This window comes from Augochlora pura, chromosome 9 (genome assembly GCF_028453695.1).
Source record: "Augochlora pura isolate Apur16 chromosome 9, APUR_v2.2.1, whole genome shotgun sequence".
NCBI classification, from domain to species: Eukaryota; Metazoa; Arthropoda; class Insecta; order Hymenoptera; family Halictidae; genus Augochlora; species Augochlora pura.
Window position 1 is genome coordinate 1,992,491 of NC_135780.1, and position 18,157 is coordinate 2,010,647.

The following is an 18,157-nucleotide window of genomic DNA, read 5'->3' on the forward strand; positions in this document are numbered from 1 at the left end:
TAGTAAATAGCGAAAATAAATTGCGTAAATTGCATTGCGCATGCTGATGCATTCCTTCGAATATTACAGAACTTCTAGCGTCACATCATGGATGAGCAGTTCGGCATAGCAAGGGCAGAGGGCATCCCTGGCTCCTGGGACTGGCATCTTATTGCCACAGCAACATGCCGCATAGAATTGCATTGAGATACAACTAAGAGTAACAAAGAGAACTGGAACAGTCTGGAACTGTTGTAGCAGTAGATTTCTTTTTAGGTTAGCATTTTATGAAACTAAGCGTTTATTGTTTAAATAATCCTATTTTTTCATATTTGACAGGACAACGGATTTCAAAGCTTCTAAAGTGAAATAATTGTCTAATTATGTTGTTGGACGCTTGAGTTTATTATAAAGCGAGTGTACTTCAGCTACTGTGAATATGAAGTTTGTGATTCAATTATACCTGTAGAGTTTTTAGGTGAATGAATATGTAACGAGATTTACAATTGTGCAGCGTAAATCATATTGCTATAATGAATGTAGGACTAAAATTAAAAAACCTATAACTTTAGAATATATCATATGGACTGCGATGACCAGAACTTACTAAAAATGAGCGAAAGTGAGTCTGTTTATGGGACTACATTGTCCCAAGAATCAATAAAGGTAATCGCAGAAAGCATAGGTGTTGGTAACTTTCCTGACGAAGCAGCCAAAGATCTTGCTGAAGATGTGAGCTATAGACTTAAGGAAATAATTCAGGTCAGTATACTTCTTAAGTAATTACTACAGCAATGGGACCTATTCCTGCATGTTTTTCTTGTACTCTAAGGTGGCACATATGTAACCATCATTTTACTGCGCATTCAATTTGCATTGTATCCTGTCTCAACAGTGAATCGTCAGTTAATCGCAACAAATAAAAAAAGTTTAGACCATTGACCCCTGCTAATGGATCAAACTGCAGACTGGAGGTGTACTAGAGTAGGACCCATTACTGTAATACAAACAAAAACTTTCTATTAAACAATATCATCTCATGTTTAGGATGCAGCTAAATTTATGAGACACGGTAAACGTCAACGTATGACTACTCATGACATAGACTGTGCTCTAAAAATTAAGAATATTGAACCAACATATGGATTTTTTGCCAAGGATCATGTACCATTCCGGTTTGCCTCTGGCGGTGGCAGAGAATTACATTTTGTAGAAGAAAAAGAAATTGATCTGAATGAAGTTATATCAATGTCAGGTGGGCAATCATGGCCAAAATTGCCATTGGAAATTACACTGCGTAGTCATTGGCTGTGTATAGATGGTGTTCAACCCACAATACCAGAAAATCCACCTCCAGTCTCTAAAGGTAACGATTTAAAGTGTAATATATCATGTTACTTTTTTATTAGTATCCTTATTTTTACCAATTCCATTACAGATGTACAAAAATTGGAAAGTGTCGATCCGACAAGTAAACTCTCAAGCAAGAACCAGAATATTGGTGTTGGGAAACCTGGAGGTGGAGGAAAGAGTCAGAAATTGCGTAATGTGGAAACTGTTCACGTTAAGCAATTAGCTACTCACGAATTGAGCGTCGAACAGCAATTGTATTATAAAGAAATCACCGAAGCTTGCGTTGGATCGGATGAAGCGCGTAGAGCAGAAGCGCTTCAATCTCTCTCGGCCGATCCTGGTTTACATGAAATGCTGGCACGCATGTGTACCTTTATTGCTGAAGGAGTTCGTGTGAATGTTGTACAAAATCATCTTGCGCTCCTAATTTATCTAATGCGAATGGTTAAAGCACTTCTGGACAATCCAAGCCTTTATTTAGAAAAATATGCAAGTATTTTAATCCCTGCTAATAATTAAGTATTTTAATCTTTTTAACAAGCATCCACTTATATTCATTAATCTGTACTTTTAATTTACAGTTACATGAATTAATACCTTCTATCGCGACTTGTATAGTATCTCGTCAATTATGTATGAGACCGGATGTCGACAATCACTGGGCCCTACGCGACTTTGCTTCGCGTCTTATGGCTCAAATATGTAAAAATTTTAATACGTCCACGAATAATGTACAGACACGTGTAACCAGAATGTTCAGTCAAGCATTGGCCAAGAATAATCAGGTGCAACAATATAATTGAAAATTATCGTATGACTATGAGAGACGGAAATAATAATTATTGATTGATTAATCTCTAGACCCCACTAGCATCACTTTATGGAGCGATCGAAGGATTATGCGAGCTGGGTCCGGAAGTGATAAAGGCGTTGGTTATTCCGAAGATTAAGTCAATTTCTGAGCGTATAGAATCATGTATCGAGGGGTCGGGTTTGTCAAGCGTAGATAAAAATGGAGCGGGTCACATCAAAACGCTACTTGTGGTAACCAAAATATAGTTAATTAAATTCCTCCTGCGTATACTTCGACGTGAGCTTCATCACATTTTTCAGAAATCTGTCGCTCCTGTTTTAAAAACTATACGATCCCCACCTGATTATGTAGAAGATTACAAACAAGATTACGGTTACATAGGACCAGCATTATGTGCAGCAGTTGTGAAGGCTCGCACCCAACCGACGACGTTGGCAACAACTGCGTCTACGACAACGGCTTTGACAACCAGTCAACAAGGTCCAACTTGTACCGGAAAGACCATCATGCAAGCTGGTAATTTGATTTTTGTTGAAACAACACTGTTTGCGTCGGGTAATTGAATTATATATACTTCCTTCCCCCTTTTTTTTTTTAATTTTTCATGCAAGTGACGAGTTCCAGTCCTGGTCAACAAACTGGACGTACAATAATGCTGGGAACAAGTAGAACCCCTACTGGTACTACCACAGGAGGTGGACAAAAATTTGTAATTTTACAATCGCGATCACAAACACCGACCGCAACTTGTACGATACAACCACCGCAACAACAACAGCAACAACCGTCTCAAACGCAACAGCAATCGCAGCAGCAACAAGTTATAATCTCTCAGACAAATGTCGTTCAGCAGAAGACCCACATACAAAGTGGCGGTACTAAATTAGTAGTCGTATGTATGTCGAACAGCGGTCACACTTCTACCACTACGATGTCGCAGGCATGTATATAATTTGTAAAAGTATAGGGTGCCCTAAACCACTTGCCTATCCTATTGATATCGAAAGCGATGGAATAGAATGTTATCATTCGATAGGGCATATTCTATTGTGGTCTAGAACACCCTGTATAATTATGATATAATAATATTAATAATAATAATATAATAATGAGACAATAATATGGTTACAGGGAAATATGGCGTCGAAAACACAGAACGTTTTTGTTACGCAACAGAGCATCGAGTGTTCATTAGGTCAAGAGGAAGAAAAGAATTCTTTTCAATGACCACAAGTGCAATGATTACTGACGTGCGAATGCGTGATGCTTTGTATTTGGTTTAAACGAATCAAACTATTACTTTTCTTACACATTGTACAGCGATGGAATCCTATGATTAATGTATCTAATACACAAGAGGAGATTAAAATTTTTCTGTATAAACTACAAATGATTATGAAGTTGAGGAAAATGTATAATGTTCGAGGGGCTGATAATTTTTGAACTACAGAAACCCTTAGGTTGGTAGGCCCATTTTTATATTTAGTCTGTGTCGAAACCCCATACAGTGATCGGGTTATTCCGATACTTTGTTGACGGGGTTGTACATCTGGAGGTTCGCCCGAATGAAATTATATCGATATGAGTAAAGTACGATTCCTATGTTACCTGTAACATCGATATACTTGTTGGCATAGAAGACAACGTGTTTAAATACATTTGTTCGATAATAAGTAACTGGGTCGGTTATGAATATTATTGCGGCTACTGTTTCTTTTAACTTCATCAAAGAAGAATTATATACTTTCTAGAACATGTATATGTAATATCTTCAGTTAAGTAAATTTTCAGTCGAGTCGTATGTTATCTCAAATACTCTACAAATAACTCGAAAACAATGCAACTATAAAATTCCCGAAGCTCCCTTGCAATCTGATCAATAAACTCGGGCAGACCATATGATTTCGAAGTTCATACAGGGTACACCCAACGGAACGGCCATATGACGCGCAGCTGGGATAACTACCCGATGAGTCATTCAAGCTGAACGTCCACCCCTGAAAGTCCTTTAGCCCCAGGCTCGCCTTGTCCCACCAGAAATAGCTACAGAAGTATTTTCATCGAGACTAATCGGAGGCTGGAAACTCCGAGAGATTTCGAATATACATAGAATAGAAACGGTACGTAAATATAGTTCAATAACCGGAGAGGTTCCGTAAAAAGCAAGTTCACGCTTAACACGGAGACTTCTTTTTTCGTGCATCGAATGTAAAATCGTATTCCGTCGCGAAGGGTGAGTCAGCCACCCTCCGATGACGGTCAAGGAGACGATTGGAGGAACCGTTCGCAGAACGGTGGGGGAAATTCACTGATGAGGGAGGGATGAACGCCGGTCTACGATTGGTCGTGCCGTCGGGGTGGGGGGGGACGGTACAGTGCGAGCGTAGGATTGACAGAGGCAAGAGTGGTAGAGTGGCTCGCCGGTGTTACCTGGTGTTACGTGCCACAGAATCACTAGCCGGTCAGTCAGTGTGCTGTCTCCTTCCTGCCCTTGAACGCTTGGCTGGACGGTGTTCTTTGCGCTCGCCTACCTCTCGTAGTGTCAACTGACAGGTCAGTGCTCCTTGCCGCGATACATTCCAATCTTGTTCGTTAGAAATTGCATGCGAATTCGGACGTTCTTCTTCGCGCCAGAAGAATCGTTTCGCGGACGATACGCGAAGATCGCCGGCTTTCTTCAAGCGCCCGAAGAAAGGCTCGCTATGTTACGGTAGAGGTCTACGGCTACACTCTGGAATCTAAAGTCTGGATGCGTGAATGTGCGTATGTGTTTTCGTCGCCGCGAACAAAATAATCGTGTTCAATCGTGTAGATATTTGCTCGTCCTACGTACACTCCCGTCAGCCAGGGAATCGACCGGTTTCGCGACACGCTCTCGACTCGACTCGATATTGATCGACTTCGGCATTCGAAGATCGAAAATGGTGGGGTGTGGTCAGATCGTTGTACCCGTTCTGTGTGTATCCCGAATCCTATGTCGGCTCGAGCAGATTTTACGGGAGCGGAAACGTTCGCGCAATCTTTTCGCTGTTATTCACGAATTTGTCGAAACGAAAACTAGGTAAGACTTTGTTCTTCGCCTCTATTATCGTGAGAACGTTATAGCTTCGTTTTCTCCTTATCTTTAACATTTTCGGTTATTAATTAGCACGATTCTTCGAGAAATAAAATCGGATTTTTCGACTAACTTGCGAGCCAGTGTAGTCCTTCGTTTTTGCTCGGATAAGATTCGAACGTGTAGGGCGAAACCGGAAGTTACAGTGACAGATTCTTTTCAAAGTATCGTTCAGGAGCTTGTACAAGGTTTCGAGGAAGTGGATACAGAATAACTAACTTAAATCGGGCACCAGAGGATTTCTGATCCGGGGTTTATAAAATTTCGGGGACCTCGTCCTTACCGACCGCGTTTCCGTATCCAGCTTGTTAGGGCTATAGGACAAGGGCGTGGTTTTGACAGATGCACACCGTTGCGCATCAGCCGTGCGAATGCGCTTCTCGTTGCCGAGCGGCGAGCGTAGTCTTCTCCGTTGGGATCGCACAATTTTTCTCCATTTCATGGTGATTGCAAGAAAGATGAAACAAACTTTCTGTCGAGTTTTCTTCAACGTTCAATGCTTTTCGAAGACACCTCTCAGTTACTGCGCAACGTCCGCGATCCTCGGGGGCCATTTGCGAAAACAGGAATCGTGCGGAACCCGATATGACGGTTCTTAACCCTCACCGCAAGATTTTCCTGCGTCTCCACTTATTTTATGCCACCAGTCATCCAATGAATTTTCTAATCGGAATTCTAAACTTTATACAAACATATAGTCGTATGGGAAAGGAGAATTTAATAAGTCGTTCGTATCCGTATCAATGACTAATTTCAAGGCACTGCTAAGTCACACCTTGTGGGAGAAGAAGTATTCGCGATAGTAGGTAATTTTCCAAATACTATTTCGCTTGATCGAATACGCATATTCTCTCTATTTTTTTTCTATGTAGTCCGAGGGGGAGTCCGCGAACAATATTTGCATCTTATCATGTCCCGAACGAGTTGGCTCGCCTCAAGGCGAGCGAGAAGGACTTTTCGAATAAGTATTCTACGAATTCTATTTACTCGATTCGTACTGCGTCGCGTATCAGCGAGAAAAGATGGCGGTTCAGACCCACGCGGAATATTGAAAATCTCGTGTTTTTCTCTTTTTACCCGTGACCATGAAAACTCTGGGTCGTCGATACGGCCCCGGATGCGGTTACGGAGTAGCGTGCACCGTACGTGTATGTTCCTAGCCATTATATGCTATCTTTGTACATATACATATATGTATACGCATTGTATATGTACAGATAGCTGTGGAGTTCACGAACCCCACTCTTCTACCCCCGCATTGCCAATCGATGAAACCGTCTGCCACCCGTCGGCCGCTCCCCCGGCACAACCCCTCACGTACGTGCGCGCACACGCGTCCGTTTCATTCACTTTTACCTGTAGAAAAATATCGGTACCCGTTTCGAATCACGAAGCAACGGCATTCGCTCTGACAAGTTCTACATAGAGGCTAGCTGTTTAATCTTTACAAATCTTTACCGTCTTTATAAGTAGAGCACAGTCGATGATCATAGACATCTTTCTTTTTTAAGTCGGATCGTATAACTTGTAACCACCCACACTAACATAAGCAACTTGACGACAGCTTTACGCGGCTTCTAAAGCGACTCGAATAATTTTATTAGCTCGTTCGAATCCGCAGTATTAAACAACGAGGAAATTAAGTACAAACTATTACTGCATATGCTTCGCAGGTATAAATAATGACGGAAACATTGATGGCGCTAAACTAATTCTTTCATAAGAAATTTTATGCGAAATCGCGAGTATTTTAATCGAAGACCGCGCGAATGAAAATCAAGTTCAATATTCGTTCGAATAATGGCTAGCTATGCTTTCAAGGCAGAGTGTAAGGTCCCGAGGATTCCGGAGCCCTTGGAGTCACAGGATTCGCGAACTGTTGCGCAGGACTGTACCGCACCCTTGCGTTTGCCGTCAAGTGCCGTGGCCAGGATGTTGTTCGTCGCCGTGCAGCCTTAATGGCGAAAGCAATCTACAATCTACGAGATTGGGTCAAAGGGTTCTTTCTCCCTTCAACGCTTCATTCATCGTTTGTGCGCCTAGCGGCACTGATTTGCGAAAACTTGACCGCTAAAGGGTTGCCCGGTTCTGTCGTCGCCTAGCATAATTTATCGCATCGCGTTGGTCGCCCGATGACGAATCCGTTTCGGGCGTGGACCGTTCCAATATTTGTTGGGACGGTAATCTCTCTCTCTCTCTCTCTCTCTCTTTCCCTTTCTCCCTCTCTGCACTGAACGCAGTTGGAACCGTGGCCTCGGATGCCTAGCCGAAAATATCGTGACGCTTATATTTAATATCTGCCTTCGTCTCATATCGCTATATTTACCGCGGTCTTTTAATAAATTTACGAAATCGGCAATTACAAAATGTCCAGATAAAAATATTAGGGGTTGAAGCATGCCGATAGTAGAGGAATTAGGCCACTTTCAAAGCCGGCGGTTCGAGAATCGAAAGCTAAAGTCGCGGCCATGAACTTCGAAGCAACTGTTTCACCTGTAATGTCGCACCTTCGTTTTCGGGCCTTTCATGACCTAACGGATCGGATTCAAACCGAGATCCTACAGATTCTGTAGAAGACTCTAGAGCGTAGAGATTAGAGTATTATCAAGGCGAGAAAGAGCAAGGAGTTTCGATGGAATCGGGTCCAGGGCTCGGATGAGCCGCTTGGTAACACGTAATACGCTCCTGAACGTTCGCGCCACCGCTCGATACGATACTCCCGGCGTCCAGGGTTCGTTAGCCGTCACGGTCGCATCGAACAGAGAAAGAGAGAAAGACAGACCGAGAGAGGGAGAAAGGGAGAGAGAGAGAGAGAGAGAGAGAAAGAGAAGGAAGGAGAAAGGGTAAGAGAGAGGGCGACGATATCGCGTTCGCCTAGGGCGGGAGTGCGACACTAAATGATCGCAACGCATTTTCTAGGTGCACTCTGTGCGAGCTGTGCACGATTTTACGTGGGTATTAGGTGCACGTAGGTGGCCGACTGCAGCCCACCGGTCGATACACGCGCCGAGCGGCCCGTCCGCAACGCTCTGCAACGCTCCGAACCGCCTGCTGCATGCTCTCGAGCCTCCGCCTCGGCTCTCCGTTAAACACGATTACCCCAAGTTAATTGGCAGCCCGCGCGAACTCGTTAGCCGTCATCCGTAAGATCCCCCCCCCTCCTTTCTCTCTCTCTTTCTCTCCCCCTCTCTCTCTCTCTCTCTCCCTCTCCCTCTCTCTCTCTCTCCTGCACAGCCAGGATCCACTAGCACAATGTCCGAAACCCTTGGACGATCACCGGACGATGTTATCGACCCGCCGCGCCGGATACATGCTCGCGATCGATCAGCTTCGAACAGACGTTTGATACCGGCGATTCTGAATTTAATGTGCACACGCGAATCCGAATTTAGAATGCTGTAGGGTTTTCACAATTTCAGGTAATTAACCCCTTGCACTGTAATAACGAGTCAGACTCGTGATAAAGATCTCATGCATGATCTACTAAATATGAACATTATTAATTTACTTCGAATCGAAATCAAATTGAATTATTTTGTTAGAAAAGTACAGAAACGAAAGTAAATAAAGGCAATACAAGAACTAGGAATTGTCTAGTCTTATTCAGGAAAGTATTAAGAATGAATGAATGCTAATTAACACAGCATGGAAGGAATCATAGTGCAAGGGGTTAAAAGAAGAAGCCGAGTGCTGGGTAAAAGACTGAAAGTCGGTTTTATGAGTAGACTGCAGATCTTTACGAAAAACAAGCATTTTCTATATCAATTATACGACAAATGCGCAAAGTACAATTTTATTTGTTTCCGTAATCATTTTAATGAACTGACACTAATACACCAATATCCTTTTACTTTTTTCACCGTTTCCAATTTCACGAGCCTATTTTTGCCATGAGCGTTTAAAATTGGCAGTCAGTAAATAAGGTAATTATTGTCGTAATAAGATCAGCAATTGGATTTATGAAAACATCACCGAATGGTAAACCCATCAAGGAAATGACCGCTTGAACATTGCTTATTTTGTAATTGTAGAACTTGTAAAGATACTTTCATAAGGGATGATTGAACGTTCCTACTTCAAGTACAGAGTGTAATCAAAATGGCGAGTAGCCTGAATAGATTCTGTCTCGTCATTCGTAGAAAAGCATATGACTTCCAGTGCTCGATAATTTAAGACTCGATAGAATCAGGAGGACGTGCTCTCGGTAATCCAGTTATGCATCCGTGCCCTAGTGAGTGAAGAGATCCAATGCCACGACCCTCGTATGGCGATGCTCTGATCGATCTCGACCCTGGATGCCAAGAGCCTTATCGGAACTCGTCGGTCTACGATAATTTAAGCGAGCCATTGAATCGAAGCCGATTCAGTCTTCTGCAATCGTGCACCACGGTGCTAGAATAAATGTTGTCGCTGTCTTTTGCTAATCATGCTGCCAATGAAGGACGATGGGAGTCCGTATGAAAATTGTAAATGGCGCGCAAGAGGCGGCTCTTGTAGGAAGCGTTTCAAAAGATCGCTTAAGTTTTGCAACAAACTAGTATCGCAAGGAGAGAAAATAGCCCAGCCTCTTCACGAATGCCATCATTAATAAAACGGAACAACGCAGCCTCTGTTCCAAACGCGGTCGTCAAAGTTTCTCGAAGATCGTCGAAGCAGAAGCCTAGAATTCCGAGGCAACAAAATGGCGGGACCCCCGCCCTACGCGTCCTGATCCTAGATTGGTCGAGACTTGGCCCAAAAAAAAAAAAAATGAACCGGAAGTTATCGATGTACGACGAGTCCGATCCTCGGCGGCTCGAAATCTGCGACTCCTCTATCGCCGATCCCACGCAAATCCTCGGGAATCGGCGACGAGACGCCGACATTGAAATTCCGCCGGCGCGGAGTCCGTTTTATGGACGACTCTCGCGGATTCCAAGGCGACCAGTCGAGAAACGCGAATCCGCCGTGGTTCTGCCGCCGAGATGCTGTTTCGCGACGAGTATAACTCTCGTTCGTACTTACACCGACGCGCGTCCTGCAAACCGGCTAGCGCGAGTCGGCACGAGTCAGCGCCGCGGCCAACCTAGTTTCCTTATTAACTCTCGGCCCTCGTTTCTCCTCGCGAGATCAAGTAGAATTCATCGTGATTTCTCCCGACAACCGAGCACGCCGTGCTCACCGTGCCGAGCATTTTCATTTCTCCTCGCGACAGGCTCGATAATCCCGGCGAGACCGCACGGTTTCCTGGCTCCTGTGAAATCGACCGACTTTCCGCCGTCTCGAGCCCCAGAGGATTCCGCTCCGCGAAGGATTTCTTTCGCCGCATCGCTCTTAGACCGGACAATCCAAATTTTCTGCATCATTTACTCATTTCGGAACGAATTTCAACCGTCTTAGTACCGAACAACGACACACCGTTGTTGGCTATTGTTGGAAAGATAGTTTTCTTAATATTTTTACCAAACAACAATTTCGTTTCTTATTTCTTCTCCCTTTTTCAGTTTGTTATTTATCAGGCTTTTCAAAATTCTTGCAATTTCTTTCCGAAACTTATTATTAAACTTCGTCAAACGAGTTTTAAACATTTTGGCCGGTACTAAGAGGGTTAAAAGAGACAGGAGCGCGTTGAACCTCTGATCTACCAACGGACGGTTTCATTCCACCCTTAATCAGATCTCGTCGAATTCGTTCCAAGTAATGCTCAAACTGGAAATATCAACGGAGATCGAGTCGACGGGCTTGGCTTAAACGAGACTAATCGTCGAGGTATCTCCTCTTCATTTTGTTACCGTTACGCGATGGTGTTTCCACGCGTGTATGGGTGCGCGCACTCGATGCAAGCACTCCCACACGCGCCGCCGCGTCGCCGAGAAGAGAAATATTCAAGCGAGAGCGGGATACGTAAAGGACGCGAGCGTGCTCCACGGTTGCGTATTCGGCCTGTTTCGAGCTCTCGCTATATACAGCCATACGACCGGCTACCATATAAGGACCTATACACAGCCTTGTCGATGCTGACCCACCGTTGGAACATGTATCCCTCGAAACGCTCTCCGGGAGCCACTGGCGTACACTCATTTGCCCGGTTCGATCAACTCGATTTCCTCGCTACGCCGTTCGCTTTTTGTTTTCTTTTTTCGTCCGGTGAAAATGAAATTTTTCCGGCGTCTGGCCAACTAATCGCGAGAGCCAAACTGTTGCCTTTCGCACAGAAATTCCAACGACGAGGCGAATTTCCGTGCGAGCGAATCCTCTGAGAACTGCCTCCCAGAGTGCGACTCTTTTGATACGACGGTTTCTCTGTTTCTGCCCGTTTTCCGCGTGTTTTCTCCGCGACAAAGAAGAGTCGCGAGGCGTGAAGCCGGTGAAAGATGAACGCTGACTCGTTCTCCAGGCGGAATTCTTTTTGGGGCCGGTTGCAGACGTCGCGCATTTAATCGAGCTTCGCGCGGAGTAATTCGACGCTAAGTTTCGTTTCGTTTCGTTCCGTTTCTTGTCGGAGGATTTCGAAATGTTTTCCGTGTCGGAAAGTGGTCGAACGCTCGAGCAGCAAAAACGGTATTCCGAGATTGATTACTCGGACAAAATCCGACACGGGTTTCGCGTTTTCTGTGCCGCGCGAGGATTCGCGATCTATCGATGACATGTGTCCAGACCAAACTCGGCGTGATTCAATAAGGAGATAAGTGGCCGCGGGGTAGCCAACCGTACGACACGGTCGCTTTGATAACGCGATTCCTCATCGCGGTGACTGAAGCCGGCCGGAATGCAGATGTCATCCTGCAAAAATAGTCATCTAGATGCTAAAAGTAACGAACGCGAATGGCAAAAATGAAGAAAAAAAACGGAGCGACGAAAACGTAGAAAGAAATGGTAGGGAGGACACGACGGGCATGAGTCACCACTGTGGGTTCCAGTGGTGCACAATCTTGGTTAATTACGTGTCGTTGTCGCTAACCGCTTCGCACACCGCGGTGACGCTTATCAGCGACGCAGTTGCGTTTACTCTTCGACGCTTTGATTTCCCACACGCGATCACCTTCATACTTCTATACGATCACCTCTGTATATTAAAAATACCCGAAATCCGGATATCTCTTGAATTAACAAGAGCAATACCGTGGACCCCAAAGGAAAGTTCGAAACGCTATTTTATCGGGCACAACAACCGTGGGGAAATTGTGAAAGAGATTGGACGACAGCTGGCCGATCGTTAGGAATCGTTGGCTTCGTGAAATTGTTTGTCCCCAGGGTTCCGATGGTTGCGTGTCACTGGTCTAACAACCGTAAAGCGTAAAAGCACAAGCCGGTACCGGATTCGATGTAGGAACGACGAGTCCTCGAGTCATCGGACGTGCGATGACTATCAATTATTCTTTTTTTTTTCATGTTTTTTTTTGTCGACTCGTGCCAGAGAAAATTTGATTTTTACCTCTGGCGATTTTCTATTGACCCTTTCCTGGAAGTCGACCACGCGATAACGATATCATGTTAGAAACCCGTGATAAGGATTCCGGGCGCGAAAATCAGATTTCTAGAAGTAATGGTTAACGAAAAAATTATATTCGTCGAATAAGAATATTTTTGACACGGGTTTTCTTGGTTTTGGTTTTTACAAAGACGCTCTGAAATTGTAGTAACCATCTTTCATTAAAAATTTTATTAAGTGATGAAAAAGATCGTACACTCAAAAGTTTCTACTTTTTTACCTTTTATATTTTAAAAAAGTATATTAAAAGGAAGTGAACGATGCACAGGCAAAGTAGAAGCTCTAAGGTTTAAACGGAATTAAAATGGCTCAAATGTCGCGCAATTTGTCGAAAATCGAAAGTTTAATGTATTTAAACTTACTGAAGCCACCATATATTTTTCAGACCATGTAACTCTGCGGGATTTATCCGATATCGAATCGTTGCACACGGGTTAGCTAGTTCCTTTCCCCAGGAAAACGCAGAAGAAAATTGGAACCAATAAAAACGGCAAGCGTTTCGGTTAGGAGATCCCGGCGCCGAAGGATGTGTGACAAGAAACAAAATGGAGGGAAGAGGGGACCGGAAGCGCTGAGCTTCTGCCGCTTCCGGTTCGTAACGCGTTAGTTGGCAGCGTGCAGCGGCGGCAAGAGATCCGCAGATAAAGAAAAGTCTCGGCCGTTGATTCGTTCCCGGCCGAATTTTAACGAGACATATGTATATATAGAGACAGGGAGAGGGGGGGGGGGGAGAGAGAGAGAGAAGGCGAGCGTTTCGTGTGAAACACGTAGCATTAATTTCTATTCCTTTTTTACAGCCTGTCCGGTGATTAGGAAGTATGAGATCCGCGAGTCCGTCGAGCTTGAAGGCGAGCCACCGTTCCGCGAGCGTTCGTTAATTAGAATCGAGAGAGGAAAAAAGCTTGCGCTTCGAAAGGAGACCCGAAAATCCGTTAACTTTGCCGCAAAGCAAGGAGGCGAAGACCGGAAACGCTAAGCGAGCAACAGCTGCCTGGCTTTGCATTCGGCAGAAACGGTGCCGTTACTCGTCCGGAATTTATGGCACTTGCCTTTCCTCGGTTCTCGCATCCCCGCGCCAGGATCCGAGAGGATCCGAGTCCTGCAACTCCGTCGGACAAAGATAATCGACCTTCTCGCTCTTCAGGCGGTCTCCTAGCGCTCTTCAATAGCAGCTAATTTTGCGGACTTCGCGCATTTTTGACTCGAATTATGAAAAGACCTTTATGGGCAACTTTTATTTAGTACGATGAACTTGCGGAGTCTCTCTGTTTTGTGACAAAAGACCGCAATATAATTATTAGACTGGGGATTTTATGCTAAAATTAACAAGGTGAAATACCAAAGAAGACATTAAAAGCATTTAAGAATGTCTGTACGTTCTTATTAATTTATGATAAAAATGATTAAGATAATTTCTATTTTGCATAAAAATCGGCAGTCCACTAATTATTGTCTATAGCTCTGAATAGAGGAATATGTGACTTTCATGCATTTAGCTTTGAAAAGACAACTTATGTCACCTTACGAGGAGCTCATTCTATTTTTATCCGCAATACTACAGTGCATTAATAATGTTCCATTTTGTTCCTAGCATTTCATGTCTAGAAATCGCTATAATGTGAAAGGTAGACAGTATTTTCCGGTAATGTCGATTCGAGTCTGGAAGCGATCAAAAGCGCGTCGAACCTCGTTTAACGCATTCGTTGACGCGTTTCGACGTTCCTGCCAATAACTTTGCTTCGGAAAACGTCGCGTGGACGACACGTCCTATCGATATGTGTCGATAATGCGCGCACATAAACGATTCACGTTGTCACACAACCTTGTTCCGTTCCCGGTAACACGATAACAATGTCGCGTTCGCCGACACCGGGAGATTCGCGCGTTGTTCTTTGCGTCCATTATTTACTTATGCACAAAACATTGTTATTATTGTTCGCCCGCAAGTATTAGGCCGTAGAGCTTTACTAAAAAATAATATACTTAACGGAGTTCCATAGAGCTTCGGTTTACTTTTAGTTTTCATTCATATGCGAAATTGCAATAATCTTTCCTTATTGTTATAACGTGAGCGTTCAAAAATTCATAGATATGAGCTTATTTTCGTATTGTCTGTGTAGGTCTTAATAGTATTCGCTCAGTCAATACTTCTTCCATGTTTTTTTTTTATTCAGGGTCGTTTTTTATATCATGTCTGCATTTCTAAAAACAATGTAACGAAATATCTTCACGATCTCTTTCATAAACGAGGATTTTGTATCACAGAAATGCTACCCAGCAAGTTTACAAAAAATAAGATAGCATATAAAGCACAAACGATAGGACTCGTACGCGACGTAGCACTTGCGTGAATTTTTGTCTAAAAATAATCTCGTTTAGGAATCGTAATTATTTATAAATGTCGCCAGCTAGAATCAGGTTTTTTTATCAGGGTGACCTGTTTTATCAAATTTGCGGTTGTCTCGTTGCGCAGGACGCGGTAAACAGTAACGTATCGCGTCGGCACAGGGAAAAAAACGAAACGGCAGTTCAGTTAATCTCGGATTGTACGGTCTGTTGTTGATGTCACTTCTGTAGTTGGAAGTTTCGCGTCGCTCGCTATAATCTGGCATCATCCGGAGGTGCCCGTTGCATTAGAACGGCGAGCGAGAACCGCTCACGGGTCGATTAAAATATTCAGATATTTGCGATTAAAAATATCAGGAAGACGCATAATGCTGTATGAAGGATTGTTGTAACGTCCCTCGCGAACGGTTTCGTCGAGGTTATACGACACTGAAGGGTTTCCGGAGGTTCGGCTTTCTGGTGACGATCGTCTTTTTTTATTGCAGATTAAGGAGTACAACAGAGCCACCATGTCGAGTCCGTCGCTGAAGGATCTGCCGAAAGTAGCCTTAGACCTGAAAAGCGAGCTGGAGGGCTTCAACCACGATTGTATGAAGAAAGCCGCCACCGCCGAGAAGAATGTCCTGCCTTCTGCCGAAGGTACATTTCGCCTTGGACTCGGATTACGCACACTATTAACTAGTCTATATTTGACAAAAAAACTCGAAATGTGAACCCTAGAACCATTTCTCGTTGAGATAAAGTATTATACGTGTTCAATATCACTTCGTGTTTTATTCATTAGCTACTGTATTTTCGCAAGAAATGGTAATTTGGTACCTATCATATGTCACAGAAGTTTACATTCTATTATAAAACATAAAATCAAGCTAAACCATACACAGTAGATTCCGCCTTTTTGAACCACTGTTTAGTCGACGCAACTATTCATTTGGGACAAAACTGAACAAATAGATTTCAATAGAATAATTTTAATTAGCAGCTCTTTAATGATGTCAAGGGATGTTGGTCGGAATCTACTGTACACAAAAGTTTTATGACAAGAATACAGAGACACCCTATATGTCATGTTTTCTAACACAAGTGTGTAATTAACGAGGAGATCGATATAGCTGCGGAGGTCACGTGAAAGCGAATCCGATTTGTTTAAAGAGATTGTAATAGAAATATTGTATGTAGACGTGCGACAAGAACGACAGCATTCGGAATTGATCCATGGTCTGGAGTCGTTTAAGCCAGGTCAATTGAAACACGCCGACACGAAAGAGAAGATTATTTTACCCAACGCCAAAGGTACCGCAGAAAGGTTTCCATTTCTGCAGCCGGTAATAAAGGGGCCTGTTGCTTTCGGTGCTTTGATGCAAACTCGGGCAAAAGGCCATCCAAATTGTTTATACACTGTATACACTACATGCTTTCGCTTTCAAAGAACTTAGGAATTATGTAATGTATTGTAGAGAGACGAAGAGATAGCTAGAGAAGACCCTATTCTGCTTTTCATATTGTATTAAGATGTCAACCAACCAGTATCGCATCTGTTTATGTAGTTATTTTCTCGTCCCTGTACAGTACTTATCATGGGAAATTGTTGGTCTCCTACTTTATAATATTCACTACATTAATACTTTAGCTACGCAAATTTGCTAATTGTCTTTCGAAAATTTTCTTGATAAAATATGCTATAGCTACAACAATATATCACCTAAAAAGGAATTGAGATCCTTTTAAATAAAATTATTGAAAAGCTAAAGTGTTAATATCGTATATCATAATAATATTGTATCGTCTTCCCTGTTGAAAAATAACTCATAGAATCGTATTGGTCGCTTTGTTGGTACAAACAACGTATATCTGCGCTTTTTCTTCAGGATTCTGTGGTGTACTTTAGAGAATCAAGGGAGCAACTCGTATTTTCCCTTTTTTAACAATGGTTTCTCATTTTATAGACGTAGCTGCGGAGAAAACTCAACAAACGCTGATCGCCGGCATTGAGAAGTTCGACCCGGCCAGTCTAAAACACACCGAGACTCAAGAAAAGAATCCTCTACCTGACAAGGATGGTACAGTATTTTCTTACTCTCTCCCTCTCTCTCTCTTACAATGGAATTTTACCTAGGATTAGTAAACATTGCGTGATCCTATTGTACAGTGATCCAGCAAGAGAAGGGTAAGCAGCAGCTAATCTCTGGAATTGAAAATTTCGATCCGGCAAAACTGAAACACGCGGAGACGCTGGAGAAAAATCCTTTGCCAACCAAAGAAGGTAGATCTGAAACTTGAATTACTTTGTAGCAGTTTGAGAACATTTAGGAAGACTAGAAGAAAACTAAATGAAACTATGTTACCTGTTTCAGCAATCGACGCCGAGAAGATAGCTGCTTAAAAGGAAGCTTTTGTGATTCAAAGAAAAAAAAAACAGAAAAGAAAGGGAGCAGCGACTCATTTCTTCCATTTTCTATATCACGACATTTTATAACAATTACTCATACATTGCCAACAGGAAAAAAGAAGGAAAATGCGAGACACTGTGTTAATGTAATCTTATGATTATACTTATCCTACCGCCACGAGCGTTCCTTTCGGCGAGACACGTACAAGTCGATTTTTTACACGGACCTATTTGTATTAACAACGGTTAGGCGGTGTGAGGGTTCGGGCCCAAACATAACGAAAAATACGATAACGAAGTTTTGATAAAGCGCAACCGGTTCGATTCCTAACGTTACCAACGATCTAAGCATTTTTGGGCTTGTATCAGCATCCGTCTTTATACACTAACTCGCCAAAGGATGTACTTTTTATACTAAGAAAAGCTCTGCACGCCAGACGAACGTTATTTTCGATAGCAACAAAATTGGGTAGCATTGCATGCGTTACAGATATATCGCAATGGTACAGCGGTTGACCTTATATTTGTGTAAAAATCATATTTTATATAAACGGGCTATTGTACTTTTTTAATATTTCGTACACATCGCATTGTCATTCCGATAAAAATTATGACGAATAAAAAAGTAATTTGTAAAAAAATTGATTCTTTATTATATTCTCTTTAATGTCGACATCTGTGGAAATTACT

General features: G+C 43.0%; 2 protein-coding genes across 6 annotated transcripts; both read left to right on the forward strand.

The window, feature by feature from the left end:
* The first annotated feature begins 100 nt into the window (after positions 1–100).
* Positions 101–3,875, forward strand: LOC144475080 (transcription initiation factor TFIID subunit 6). 4 transcript variants are annotated; one of them, XM_078190639.1, is made up of 10 exons: positions 101–255; positions 319–457; positions 552–741; positions 1,027–1,345; positions 1,418–1,821; positions 1,914–2,117; positions 2,194–2,376; positions 2,446–2,662; positions 2,758–3,086; positions 3,278–3,875. In XM_078190639.1, the coding sequence occupies exons 3-10, from the start codon at positions 562–564 to the stop codon at positions 3,371–3,373; spliced, it is 1,932 nt and encodes a 643-aa protein (XP_078046765.1). In that variant the 5' UTR covers positions 101–255; positions 319–457; positions 552–561; the 3' UTR covers positions 3,374–3,875. The 4 variants fall into 4 exon arrangements, with proteins under 4 accessions (XP_078046765.1, XP_078046767.1, XP_078046768.1 ...); XM_078190642.1 differs by lacking the exons at positions 101–255; positions 319–457 and having other exon boundaries at positions 613–741; positions 812–1,051; positions 1,138–1,345; positions 3,278–3,874; XM_078190641.1 differs by lacking the exons at positions 101–255; positions 319–457 and having other exon boundaries at positions 602–741; positions 875–1,345.
* A 683-nt stretch (positions 3,876–4,558) lies between these two features.
* On the forward strand, positions 4,559–18,108 carry Cib (thymosin beta cib). 2 transcript variants are annotated; one of them, XM_078191412.1, is made up of 6 exons: positions 4,559–4,699; positions 15,564–15,717; positions 16,258–16,371; positions 17,025–17,138; positions 17,228–17,341; positions 17,433–18,108. In XM_078191412.1, exons 2-6 carry the CDS (start codon positions 15,588–15,590, stop codon positions 17,459–17,461), a joined length of 501 nt encoding a protein of 166 aa, XP_078047538.1. In that variant the 5' UTR covers positions 4,559–4,699; positions 15,564–15,587; the 3' UTR covers positions 17,462–18,108. The 2 variants fall into 2 exon arrangements, with proteins under 2 accessions (XP_078047538.1, XP_078047539.1); XM_078191413.1 differs by lacking the exon at positions 16,258–16,371.
* Positions 18,109–18,157: the final 49 nt, after the last annotated feature.